Raw genomic sequence first — 13,665 nt, forward strand, 5'->3', positions numbered from 1 at the left:
ATGGGTGGGGAAAAGATTGCTGTATGACACCCAAACGCTCTCTCAGATCCTTGAGCCTTTCCTCAAAATGTCCACTGTCTTTGTCACCTAAAGATTATTTCACACTAGTTCCTCATAACTGATTGTTTCCCTTTTTTGTTTATATTTTTTTTCTCAATTTCTCATGTCATACTGGACTTGCATTGTTCCCCTCTGATTTGGTTCGGCTGGCACAGATTACACAGAGACCCTCTTAATTCTTCAGTGCTGCGGCAAACACAGATACATGCTTATCAATATTAGTGTCTGTCAGATTGCCACTCCTAGTAGGTAATGAACAGTAGGTACGTAGCAGTTTTGTTAATAAATCATTCAGTATTTCTCTTAGTGTTCCAGTAGGTCTTTTATTTGGATTAATTTTCGTAAATCCCAGAGTACAGTCAAACAGGCACAGCCAACAGGTGTTTCGTCACAAACTGTGACTTCATCAAGGCTGTAGGAAATATACAGTGCCAAGTATTAAATATGTACATGTAAACTGGAACAATAGGCAAAATTTGAGAGAGCAATAAAAGTATGTGAATAGACACAGCAAACAGAACCAGTGTAAAAACGTGAGGTATTGATGTTTAACAAGTAGTGGTGAAATTTACTTCAATGTTTACAAAAGGAGAGTGGAGCCCAAAACGGCAAATAAATGAAGTGAGTAAATAGAAGCTACAAACAAGTTTATTGTGACATAAACAAGACATGCTGTTCATCTGTGGTCCTCTTGTTAAGTGGCTACCTAGTGTGTGTTACAGCAATTGAATTAAAATATTGAAAAAGTGCAATTAGAAGGTAGAACCACCTACCTATAATGGTAGTATAGGGAAGGAATATCTTAACGAGGCATATAATGGTGGCACCTGGGGAAATAAGAAAGGAGAGAGAGGAAGGAGGGAGAGGGGGCGAAAAGATAAAAGGAATAGAGAGATAAGTACATGGTTGAAATAAGTAGAAAGGAGTAGAGGTAGTATGTTAAATAGAAAAAATGGCTACCTGTGTTACAAAGGTGTAGGGAGCGAGTCCGATTCTGTGTGTTGATCCGTAATTATAATAGGCTGTATGAGGAATGGTGTCATCCAAGAGTACAAGGTACGTACATCCTAGGCACGCCCAAGGTTCGAAGGACTTTGGTAAGTCCTACAAATGAGTGCAAGGTAAGTACAGTCATGTTGAAGTGTGATGTTGGAACGTACAGTGATAAAATAACTGTTCCCAACTAGACCAGAAAGACTGTCAAAAATGACTAATAGACTTCTGGAAATGGTTTAGGATATCAAACGTCAAAGGCCTCTGACCTCCAGTGGTTAAAAAGTAACAACCAAAAGTGGTTATCATGTATGGAAGAACATACAGTTGACAGAAGTCGAACTAAGCGCGATATTAAACAAGAAACAGTAGGGGCTATAAGTTATGGAGTGAATGTAAAGACATGCAGTGACATAAAATGCGTAAACTAAGACAAAATACCGACGAAAGTAAACAGTGTAAGCAACATGGGAGAGGCGGGTTGTCGAGAACAGTCCTGTAGAGGACTGTGTGTCCGAGTAGAGTAATCACGGTAGATATCGTCGTTACATTAAAAAGCAGTTGAACTATGCGTGATATTTAGCCAGATAGAGTTAGGGCTGTATGTGGTGGAGTCAGTCTAAAGAGCTATGTGGCATAAGGAGCGTAAAATAAAACACACACTGACTAGAGTAAAAGATATATCAGCTACATGGGAACGGCGTGTTGTTGAAAACAGTTCACTAGAGGACTGTGTAACTGAGTTAGGTCATCCTGGTAAGTAACACTAGTCTAGAAAACAACGCTAAGACTGGAGGTGTGATAGAACAGGTAGCCTTGCGACCAAAAACTTTCCGTAAGCAAGTATGGAGGCCCCTTGTTGTATGAAGTGCAAAGCTAGTAAGATGAGTAGTGAGGTGGTTAGATAGCAAAAAGGCATCCTGGGCGCCATGAAAAAAGGAATAGGATGTCGTCCGTATCCAAGAAGTAGCCGAAAATGGACCAAAAGCAGAAGCCATGTTCGAAGAATAGTGGACAGCAAGTGAAAAGATATATAGTATGGCAGAAAAGAGTAAGTACAAAGATCACCTGGTGAGAAAGTGTGCAATACAGCGGACCACGAGTGAGAGAGAAAAAGTGTTTAAGGATTAATATTGTAAAACTAAGTAGACAGATACAGTACCCATATATAGTTGGTAAATTGTTGGAAATAGTGTATTAACCTGAAGTAAACCAATTGGTAGTTGTAACATGTAGTCAAAAAGCAATTCATAGTAGTGTAGATAACATCTTTGTGTTGATAACCATTGATATAAAAAGTCTTAATATCCATTATTGTTACATATTTTGAAAAACCACCAAAGAGTTGATAGCATAAAATTGAGAATAAATGAAGCACATGGTTAATAAATAAGATAGAATGTCGGTAGGGAACATTGAGTCACAGGGTTAGTAACCACTGGTCTTGGATTCCAAATGCTTGATTATAAAAGTAGAGAAAGAGGTCGTTTTGCATGGTAAGACATATATTATCCAAGCTATTAGTAGACAGTTCACATAAATACAGATTCTCACAAGTCACATCCTGTACGGAAATAGTTAATAACAGAACAATGTTATGAGGTAAAGATAAATCAGTGACAGTCTTATAAATATAGTTGGTAAGCGGTAGAGATAAAGTAGTAGAAGTAGTACCAAACAGTGTTAATGGTAACGAACATAGTCCCAAATAGACATATAGATCAAGCAGTGTTAAAAGATCTTGAACAGAAAAAACCCTCAGAGATGAGAGAGGTTAATAATAAGAATAAGCGATGCATCTAATGAGTGAATCACATAGAATTCAACCCGAGAACATTAAGTCACATGATTTATAACCAATGATACTGCATTTTATTTGTATATGTGTATCATGGGCGTAAAGTAGTATGGCACCAGGTCAGTGTAATGTATAACCATTCATATATCACTGTCAAGGAATCCAAATGATCCATACAGAGGTAAAATCAATCTAAGTGAGGAAAACGTGAAGCTCCTTATCAGTATTTAGACCTTTCTCTACAGCTCGTACTTGAAGTGTCCATTTGGCCTCACATTTGCACAGTTCTTTGTTCCTATCTCCCCCTCTGGGAGACAGAGTAATGTGTGTTATACCAAAAAATCTGATCCTGTGAATGTCAGATTCATCATGTAAAGAGTTGAAATGCACAGCCATGGGATAGCTAAGAGTGCAGTTTCTGATGGCCCTGATATGTTCCTTTATGCGTTCCTTGAGGGGGCATATAGTACTGTCCACATATATTAGTCCACATACACAGATGATAACATAGACTGTGTATTTCGTATTGCAATTAGTAAATTGCCTCACATGGTAAGTAGTTGTTGTGTTGAACGTAAACGTCAAAGTTTTATTGAGGGCAAAATGGCAAGAGATGCAACAGCCACATTTAAAGAAACCAGATTGTTTGTTAGGTAGCCACATTTGGGAATTAGAGGGGGATAGGGGTGCTACAAAACTAGGGCAGAGAATATGTCTCAGGGTACATCCCCTGCTATGGGTGATGGATTGTGTCTGTCGGATAATCCCCCCCCCAATTTTGAGTCAAGAAGTAGTAGATGCCATTTGAGTATTCGAAACAGAACCCCACTATCTGGACTGTATTTAGTAATAAAGGAGATGTTCCTTCTCAAATTCTTATTGGGTTTATTTTGGCCTGTGATAAGAAGTGTGTCCCGCTGTTTAGAAAGTGTGCGTTTCCTGGCTAAGTTAATGGTTGTTTCTGAGTAACCCCTGTTCTGAAAGCGCTTGGTTAATAGTCTTATTTCTTGTGTAAAGATCTCGTTGTCGCTACAGTTGCGCCAGGTCCTGATCATTTCACCGTAGGGAATGGCCTTGATCTGGGCATTAGGGTGTGCACTGAGAGCATGCAGAATAGAGTTGCATGCAGTACGTTTTCTGTAAATTCTGGAGGAGATTTTGTTGTCGGTAATGTATACGAAAAGATCCAGGCATTCAATGTGATTGCTATCCATCTTGTGAGTAAAGGTAAGATTGTAATCGTTGGTGTTGACATGTTCTATAAGTTTGGTCAGTTCCTGCCTGTTATCTGTCCAAATATTAAGAATATCATCAATGTATCTCCCCCAGAAAAGGATGTGTTGGGTAATATTGTCAGGGCAATTGGACCAAAGATGTTGTTTCTCAAATTGACCCATGTAAAGGTTAGCGTAGGAAGGTGAAAATTTGGAACCCATTGCCTCCCCCTGGGATTGTTTGTACCAGTGTCCATCATATAAAAAAACATTGTTCTCAAGGACTAGTCTTGTGAGGTCTAGTAGCATTTTGGTATGTTCATAAAGCGTGGCATCCCTGTTAGAAAGTGCCATGGATAAAGATTCCAAACCACGTTCTAATGGAATGGATGTACATAGAGAGTTGACATCTAAGGTAACAAAGCACCAATCATCTGTCCAATCTACATATTGCAATTGACACAAAAAAATCTTTAGTGTCCTGGATAAAAGAAGGAAGATTACTTACCAGAGGTTGTAGGAAATGGTTAATGTACTATGAAATATGTTCTGTAGGTGAGTCAATACCAGAGATAATAGGTCTACCTGGAGAAAAAATACCTGGTTTATGGACTTTAGGTAGAATATAGATGCATGGTGCCCTTGGTGTTGTGTTAAACGTGTACTTGTATTCGAGGTCTGAGATAAGACAAAGGTCTTTCCATTTTGATAGTCTGTCACCTATATCTTTGGTTATACTGGCCAGGGGATTGTCTGTAAGGGGTGTCTATACATGTGTGTCTCCCAACTGTCTGTTTATTTCTGAAATGTAGTCATTCCTGTTCATTATCACCACGTTACCTCCCTTATCAGCTTCCCTTATTACAAGATCAGTTCGGGCAGAAAGTTGGTTAAGAGCCCTGCGTTCAGTAGGACTCAGGTTATTCTTGTAACTACAACCCTTAGTTTTGTGTTTGTCCTCCAGGTTTAGTATGTCCTCTCTGACCGCTTTGTAAAAGGTGTCAGTGTTATTATCTGGTGGTAAATTAGGCATAAAAGTAGAAGTGGGTCTACATCCACTGCCCAGGTTCAGATTTGATTGTATGTTCAGGTGTTCTAGAAGTTGTTTAAGATTGGGAGTAGAGGGAGTTGGCGTGTCGAGGTGCATGATCGTTTGTATGTCTTGGATGTCCCTGATAGTTTTGTTGCAGCTGGGAACGGGTGTAGCAATGTTCTTAATGAACGTTGGTTTGTCCAAAAAGAATTTCCTAAGTTTAAGGTGACGGATGTATTTAAATAAGTCAATGTGGATGTTGTTAAAGTCAGGTTTGGAAACAGGACAAAACCCCAAGCCTTTACTCAAAACGTTTATTTCATCACAAGAAAGGACATGGGTGGACAGATTGATAACCTGTATATTGTCATTATCCATAGTATTGTCATGTGATATGGAATTTGCACTCATGTTCTTTGGTTCTTGGCAATTGAGCGTGTAGTCACGCCTTCCCTTTTGTCCATGTCTGTGTTTTTTCCCTTCCCTCCTAGTTGTTTTGTGTAGGGGTTTGCTTTGTTGTAGTTCTGCCGAATGCCTTTTCTGTAACATGCCAACTCCTCTAAAAAAGTGGATGATGGATGGGCGTCCCTGTGTGTATGCATGTTTCCCGAAGTGCCTTCCGTAGCAGACTCCAAATCACTACTAGAAATACTGGATACGTCAGTCAAGCTGTTCGGGGCTGAGATGTTGGTGGGGTGAGTATCAGAGGTTCTAGGGTAGACGTCAGTCCTAATCTGGTCAAATTTACGTGTGAATGTGTAGATACGACCATTCAGGTAATCATTTTCATCTCAAATGAGTTGTTTTCTGTTTTTTGTCCTTTATATAAAGTTGATATTTGTGAAGTATTTCTCTAAGAATACTGTAATTCTTTTCCGTTACTTCTGGTAGATCAAGATTTTTACTCTCTAGTTCCAATGTTGCTATGTCAGTCAGCAGTTTTTACCGTTTTCTGTCGGCATGTTTAATAAGTATGTTCATCATCCCAATGGAAGATGAGGAAATTAGATGTTCCCATTCACCTAGAAGGTCTGAGTCTAAGTCGTCAAAAGAAGGAAAGATTATAATCCGTAGTCCCCGGGGAACCTGTTTCAAGTCATTGTATCTTTTGAGCATGTTTGCGTCCCACCACCTAGAGAGTTCTTGTTTCTTCAAACGTTCTAGTTTGACAAATTTCTGCGTAAGTCCATCTTGTGCGGGTGTGTTGGGGGTAGGGTTGGTAGCCCTTGGTTTGTTAGAAAACAATTCGGCAGTTAGTATTTACTGGTCTCATCTGATGTGAGCAACATGTTGCAAACTCCAACTTGAGCTAAAACAATGCATTTGACATGATATTTGGCTGGCACACTCTTCAGACCCTTTGTCTGTACTCAGGTTCTTTAGTGGGAGTCACCGGGCTCAACAGTTTCCTTGAGCCCATATCCAAAGAGGGCAGGAGCCTCAACCTCCGACATAAGTCCTTCAGCGCATACTAAAAATTCCTCCAATAAACGCTTCCTTATGTTGGGTTGTAGTGTTCTAGAACTTTTTCTTCCATAATGCTGTCTAAAATCCATTCTCTTTACCCTCAATTGATTACCAGTTTCCAAGGAGTCAACGGAGTTCTGCTACCGTCTACTGCTACAGCACTGCACTGCAAAATGTATTGCTCATCACCACTGTTGAATGTAAGAATGCTGCTACTGTGACGTAGTTTAAAGTGTATTCAACAATACAAAATGAGCACCATCAAAAAAGGTCACCAGACAATCTGCCAACAAGCATTTGAGGTTCTCAACTACAGCATTCCAAAGTACATAGTCAGATATGATGCATGATGCAGCTTCTAAGAATGCTCTGACTATGGCATTCCAGAAATCCTTCTTGGTATTAATGACAACTGTGTTCCCCTATGATTTATATATGGCCTTAGGGTTTAGATAGGTTTTTATACTACATCATTTGAGTTCAGGAAAGTTTTGTGCACCACAGAAGGGAAATGATTGGACCAGGGTCTGGACTCCATGTTGTTGCCTCTCCTTATGAGTCTGTAACACTGAGAAAGAATAATGCTGTTACAATTACAGGAGAAGGTGATAAATTGCACAAGAGTGGTGAGGACCTACTTTAACACTTCTTAAGAACTATTATGACCCATCTGCTTTGAGTCCTGCCTGTTACATGAAGAGCTGGAGTGCTGCTGCCACTGATTTCCCCTTCCAATACAATTAATATGTGAAGAATTGCCTCTGCAAACTCCAAGACTGGCTCCCTGTGTGAGAGCCCTGTTAATCCTGCACATGAGGGAAGGTCCCACAGCTGAAAATAATACAAAGAAAAATCAGAAACTGGCTTCGGAAAATCATAATTCTTTTTAACTAGACCTGCAGGTCGAGTAATTGAATAATCCACTCGACCATAACTGTAATGTACTTGACCCGTCTCAAATTGTGTGACCCTGGGCAAATATCTTAGTTTCCAGAGTCGCCTTTTCCTTCATTCTCACATATGAGTGTAACTTTAAATATGTGAGCTCAGCATTTCTGCTGTACGGAAAGAACTTCTTTGATTAAACAGACTAAACATTTGCTCCATGTTTAAAGCTAATTTAGCCCATGTAGAGGGGACACATGATCAATTACCTACCTCTTGGTTTACTATGTGAGTGTTTAAAAAGAAACCTACAAACGCTGCTCTTTTAATAGGTATATTACTAAAGCATGATGTGGTCACACACTGTCATTTACAGACAGAACATTTCCACAAAATGTCCAAAACCCTTCCCACTAACTTGCAGCTTTACTGATAAAACTATGTATTGTATTAACAATCTGAAAATCGTGATTCAGAAAACATATGTATTCTTTGCACATCACCAAGTAAAGTGTTTGTAACAGGGTGTTCGGAACCCTGAACGTGCCGGTAAAAGTGGGGGCGATGATAGCGTGCCCCGGGGGCACATTGGAAAGCGTCATGCTGGGCCGCCGTGACGCCAAGAGGAATGAGGACGGGAACGCGTGGCCAGAAGATGAGGGAAGCGCACAGAATGAAGACGTGAGGAAGGAGAGAGAGGGAGAGTACCGGACCGGAACGAAAGGAGATGCAACAAAAAAGAATGAAGAGGAGGCCTCGGGGAGTCCCATCTGGAAAAAGATGGACCAAGCCGACAACGAGGGACAAACACCCTTAGAAAACCTAGCAACCTGCCACGTCCCTGAAGGGACGTACCCGTATAGGGGCTGTGGATACCTTTTGCGGACCAGCAATGGGGGGTGGGGGAAGCGACAAGGGAAGGGATAGAGAAAAAAAATACAGCATTCATTTAAGTGAAGAGCAAGGGAGAACAATATAATACCTTGCTGGGGAAGAGAGCGTGTAAATAGAAAATGCTCTTTCTTCTGACCTGTTTTTTTTTTTCTTCTTCTTCTCCTCTTCTTTATTTTCTTTTCCTTCTCTCTATTTTATTTTTATTTCTTATCATGATAATCAAATATAATTTTTTCTTCCCCCCCTCCCTTCCCCTTTAACATATGGTCAAACGAGCCCCAGACTTAACTCCTATTTTATATCCTCTGTTTTCTCCTAATGCTTCAGAGTGGCTCAACCAGTCTCAAGCAGGAACCCGGTGAACCCCTGAATGACAAACCAAATAGGGAAGATGAAAATTGGTGGACAAAAAGAGAAGAAAAGAGTATACAAAGAAAGAAGAACGAGATTGGCAAAAACGAGAGAACTAGTACCAGATAGAAATAAGGAAGAAGATTTTTTTTTTCCAAACAATAGAGAGGCGGTAATCTATAATTAAAGTAAATAAAGGACACATTTTTTAAAATTGTGCTTGAGCGGACTATGTTAGAGAAAAGGGAGGGTTCTCACTAAAACACCCACTACAATTTTCTGATTTGTTTTCATCCTATTAAAATATTTGTTTTCATCACACAGATGTACAAACAATGGGCTTTCACAACTACTAAAATATATTTTGAAATGTTCGTATAGTTGACTTAACTATTTAAATGTTGCGTGTTAGGAATAAAACTGACAAAATCCTGGAACTCTGTAGTCAGAAGGAAAATTAATTGTAAGACAAACTGACTTTTGACCTCTGTCCCTGAACACAGAGCTCATGTGAGAAAAACAATATTTAAAGACCTCCTTTAATTTCTGACTCAACAGAACATATTTTCTTTGTTAACTCACCAGAAGGGGCGAGTAGGTCCTAAAAATAGCTCGACCTGATAAAATATTATGCGCCCTAGCGAGTGGGCGAGTAGAATTTTCAAGGCCTGAGTAAAAAAAACAGTTTTTTTAATGGGTTGCTGTTATATGGTTCCCACTAAAAGGTAGGACAGAATTTAAGGACAACAGAACTTGAAGAGGTAGGGTCTGAGTCAGTCTACACCATCAGGAAATGTTGGCACAATTCTCAGCTAGCTCATAGTGCTGCACCTGAACCTGCAATCTTACCAGGGTAACAGATGATTTCAGCAGCCTCGAACATGGCCACTCTTACTTCCAAGGAACTTGTGGAAACTGATATTAACCCTTTTGTTGTTTACTTATGGATGCCCAGGGCAAACACAAAGATATGAAAAAAGGCTTTCAAGCATTTGTTTAAATGATCTCATTCTTGCATTTGAGAGAATGAGCTTTGATTATTAGGCAGATGAAACAAAGCATTGTAATGAACAATACTAACATGGTGAATAAAACAAATAATCCAACCATGGCAATTTAATTTCTAGATATCCCTACCTATCACTAGTTACACTCTGAGAGCATAGTGGATGTACTCTCTGCCATATCTAGGCAATAGCCTGAGATCCCCCCATACCTTGATAGTTGTGCAAGGGAGCCGGTCTAGTGTAAAGTTGGCAATCGTTTTCTGGAAGATGGGAGATGAGCTGCATATCGAACACAAGATTAGTTCCAGGACAGTCGTGGCAGAGTGCCCCCCTGAGCCTGTAGGTCAATGCATCATTTATAAAATCAAACCCACACTGTGTTGGAGGCACAGCTCTGATGCGATGATATGTCTAGTCTTCAGGATCTGTCTCCAAACTTAGCTTATCTTGTTCTATTTCCTAGCCTTCAACAGCGTGCACAGATTACATAGTGAGAAAGGCTTACTGAATACAAGCAGCATGTTTAGCATATTCTCAGAATATTATTGTGCAGGCAAAAGTGTGTAAAATGTAATTGCTAAAAACAGTGTCAGCCTAAAGTGTGTAATACACAAAGCTAAACTAAAATGGAGAACCAAAGTGGGTGAAGGAGTGATCAGTGCTTCCAGTGATCGCCTTTTCCAAAATGATTTAAATATGGGAAGAAATGCCTCTGCGAACTCCCAGCCTGGCTCTCTGTGTGAGAGCCCCGTTAATCCTGCACTTGAGGGAAGGTCCCACAGTTGAAAATAATAAAATAAAAAAAATAAAAACATCATTACAAACCACTGTTTTTTTGGGTTGCCAAGTTGCTCTTTGCACCTGTCTGCTCCCTAAAGACCTGTTGTGTTCCCTATAGTCCTGCTGGAGAATCTCAGGCTCTGAAATTTTGAGGCGCTGTGCAAGCCCTCCTTTTTGGATACTTTGGGTGTGATTCTTTGTATGGTTAATATGTTAATTGTATCTTATTACTAACCTGAACTAGGATTTCATGTCTGCTGACATCAGAGTCCGCACCCCGTGAATCTCACTTACTAGCATTGGGCTGTGTGCAAGTCTGCAAGCATAAGTGTAACTGAGGGGCTTGTTATTGAGCTGCTTCTGATGCTAACCCCCTCACACCAGGCCTTGCACATCCAAGACTGTGCTGCTACCATTCGGAACTACTTAAGTCTCTCATGCATTCCCAATACACATTAACCTAAGCAGTAGTGCTCTGGTTCACCAGTTCCCTGACAAGTTACAGAACTTACTTCTATGAACTCTGAATCTGCTTACCTGATCTATAACTTAATAGTGACATGTGGCAGTCCTCCCAAGATATAGAGACTGGCATAAACAGCACTTGAAGTGAGAAATTGCTGGGTAATTTCTCATTTCCCCTGCAGATTTTCACACAGAATTTGACTGCTTTCTACAAAGTCTGTGTATATAAATAAAACTGAGGATTTCATAATTCTAATGGATCTGGTCATGACCTATATTTAGGCAATGGACAAATGTATGCTTGCAGAGACTGTAATTTGAAATAAAAGGGATTAGTTGCATTTTTTTTTCATTATTCATTTCTATACTAACAAAGGAAAGGTTCTTTGCTACACAGGAAATGGTAATATTTGTGTTTGTGTTGATAAAGAACAGTAACAAGAAGAATAACGTCGAACTTTAAAACTGCAGCGTTTTCAGTTTGCTTTAAAAGGCCGTCACCCTATTATATTTGTATATCTGATTTGTTTTCATAATGAATCAAAAAGATTTACAGAAAAAATAAAACATGTTCCAAAGAGTTCAATTGAGTTATTAAATGTCTCCATTAAAGTTGCTGTCCCAGTAAATCATTTCTAGTTTTGTGCAGTACTACATTACTTTAAACATAATGCACATGAAACACATGCAGATATTTTATGTATGTGAAATAAACAGGGATTCCTTAATCTAGAATATGCATTTCCGATTTACATTTTAAAGCCTTCTGATTTTATCTTGACATTGGAATCGAGGGGCCATAAAGTAAATGAAAGACACGGGGGAAACCAGGAAAGCAAAGGGGGGCAGTGGGAATTTGTCCTTGTTTTTTCTAATTATACATGATTTCATATATCTGGAATATAGGTCAAACACAAAGCTTTATTGTGGAATCAATGAAGAGATTAATGAATAGTTTTTGCTGCCATGATATCTTATACCTACAAACCATTACTATTATTTGTTGTGAACGTATAAAGGTATTACCAAAGTTTGCATTGAACCTGTTTTCTCCCTTTTGCTACCCTGGCATAGCCACTTTTTCCCTGGCTGTAGCACACTGAGTTGTGCACATATGGCTGATGTTCTTTAATTTAAAGGGACTAACCCTAAGTTTGATGAGAATCATCTATGTCACTATTGTTAATGTAAATGTATTGTTCATCCTATCTAAATGTGAAGATCCTTCTAATAAGTGTATCTTTCAAAATATGGGTGTGGTAATTGTGCAGTGCATTTTGGTTTTTCCAGCATTTTCCCCAATTCAGTTCTAGTTTAGAATTCTAAAAATGTTATAGGAGCAGTAGTAAAGTATTACAAGTTCTATGGATGTCCGACATCCGCAGACCCATTTAATGCATTTTGTTGGTAAATAGGGCAAAGGATCCTGGACTCTGATTTAGAGAGGTACGCCAATGAATACTTCTCAAACAATAAAATCTCCTCCACAAGAGGATTCTCTGTCAGAGGAATTACTATAATGGCAAGTCTAAATCCTCTGGAAGAGAAGCATCTTTGCTGGCATAATATAGTATGCAAAAAGCAAAGCTATTTCACTGAATGACAGAATAGATAATCACAAAAGCTTCACAGAGGCCTTGAACATGTTCTACATTTCGGTATTCTGTCCTGAACTGCAGGTTCAGCTCGGTACACTTCAAAATGTATAAATGATTGTCCTCTGTATTACTTGTTGTATTACACTCTTCTCTTGCACAGTGCATGTTGTAATTAGATATCTTAGCATTGAGAATCCTGTATTATGTTTTGAATTTTATATAATATCTTTTTTTATTGCAGGGAGTCTATTGTCAGTTTAAAAAGAAAGTATCTGAAAAACGAAGTGGAAGAGGGAATTCAGGGTAACCAGTCTTCCATGGATGCCACATTGGATGCCATTGCCAAAGATGGCTGCTCTAGTCTGCTTGAGGAAGTGTTCATGGATCTCGAGGTTAGAAGCACTGAAGCCTTTCATTTGTTAATTCCTGAATAGTGTAGACCCTTGTGTGTGTTTATACAGAGTTTTCACTAGGTTCCTACCTAAAAGTCACTTATATCAGAATTGTCCCCCTATATAACTTTCATATCCAAGTGTTGCCATTGTTTCAACTGTAATAAACTTAGATTTAATTCATTTCAACATGGTCTCAGTTTATACTGTATCAGAAAATGGCATACTTAAAACCTCAATTATAGGCGAACATTCAACCTGCCCACTGTGTTTTGAGGAGTGGTTTAAAACAGGAGGAAAGTCTGATGTCCGAACTAAACCGACTCAAGCTCAGAAAAAACATTTGAAGAACTTTTCAGGTAGGTGTTCTGTGAATAAGTCAGAGAAATTCTTCTTGGAGGTGACAAACCACAAATACGGTTGGACTCCTTTTTGTATCCTCTGTACGTGTTGTACATTTATGTCCTCCCTTCATGTCTGTAGTGGTTGCAGGATGACTGGATAACTTCTTTTTAAACATTCTAAATAAAGATATTATTAAAATGCTGTCAACATTTTGCCTCTAGATGCTTTGTATCCACACACTGTGTAGGATCTGAAATTTTAGCTCTTGTTGTCTGGTGTTTGTTCTTTCTCTGTTTTTTTGTTTGAACATTTTTATTAACAAGACTTCTGATTTGCTTGCTTTCTTGGTGGAATTGTTTGTTTGCATATGTATGGAATACATA

General features: G+C 39.1%; 1 protein-coding gene across 1 annotated transcript in view; it reads left to right on the forward strand.

The window, feature by feature from the left end:
• Nucleotides 1-13,665, forward strand: part of EXOC3 (exocyst complex component 3) — a 334,614-nt gene that overhangs the window by 150,142 nt on the left and 170,807 nt on the right. The window contains exon 9 of the mRNA XM_069219462.1: nucleotides 12,787-12,937. Within this exon, the coding sequence (XP_069075563.1) occupies nucleotides 12,787-12,937 (151 nt within the window). The remainder of the gene's footprint in view (nucleotides 1-12,786; nucleotides 12,938-13,665) is intronic.

The sequence above is a fragment of the Pleurodeles waltl genome, chromosome 2_2, assembly GCF_031143425.1.
Source record: "Pleurodeles waltl isolate 20211129_DDA chromosome 2_2, aPleWal1.hap1.20221129, whole genome shotgun sequence".
NCBI classification, from domain to species: Eukaryota; Metazoa; Chordata; class Amphibia; order Caudata; family Salamandridae; genus Pleurodeles; species Pleurodeles waltl.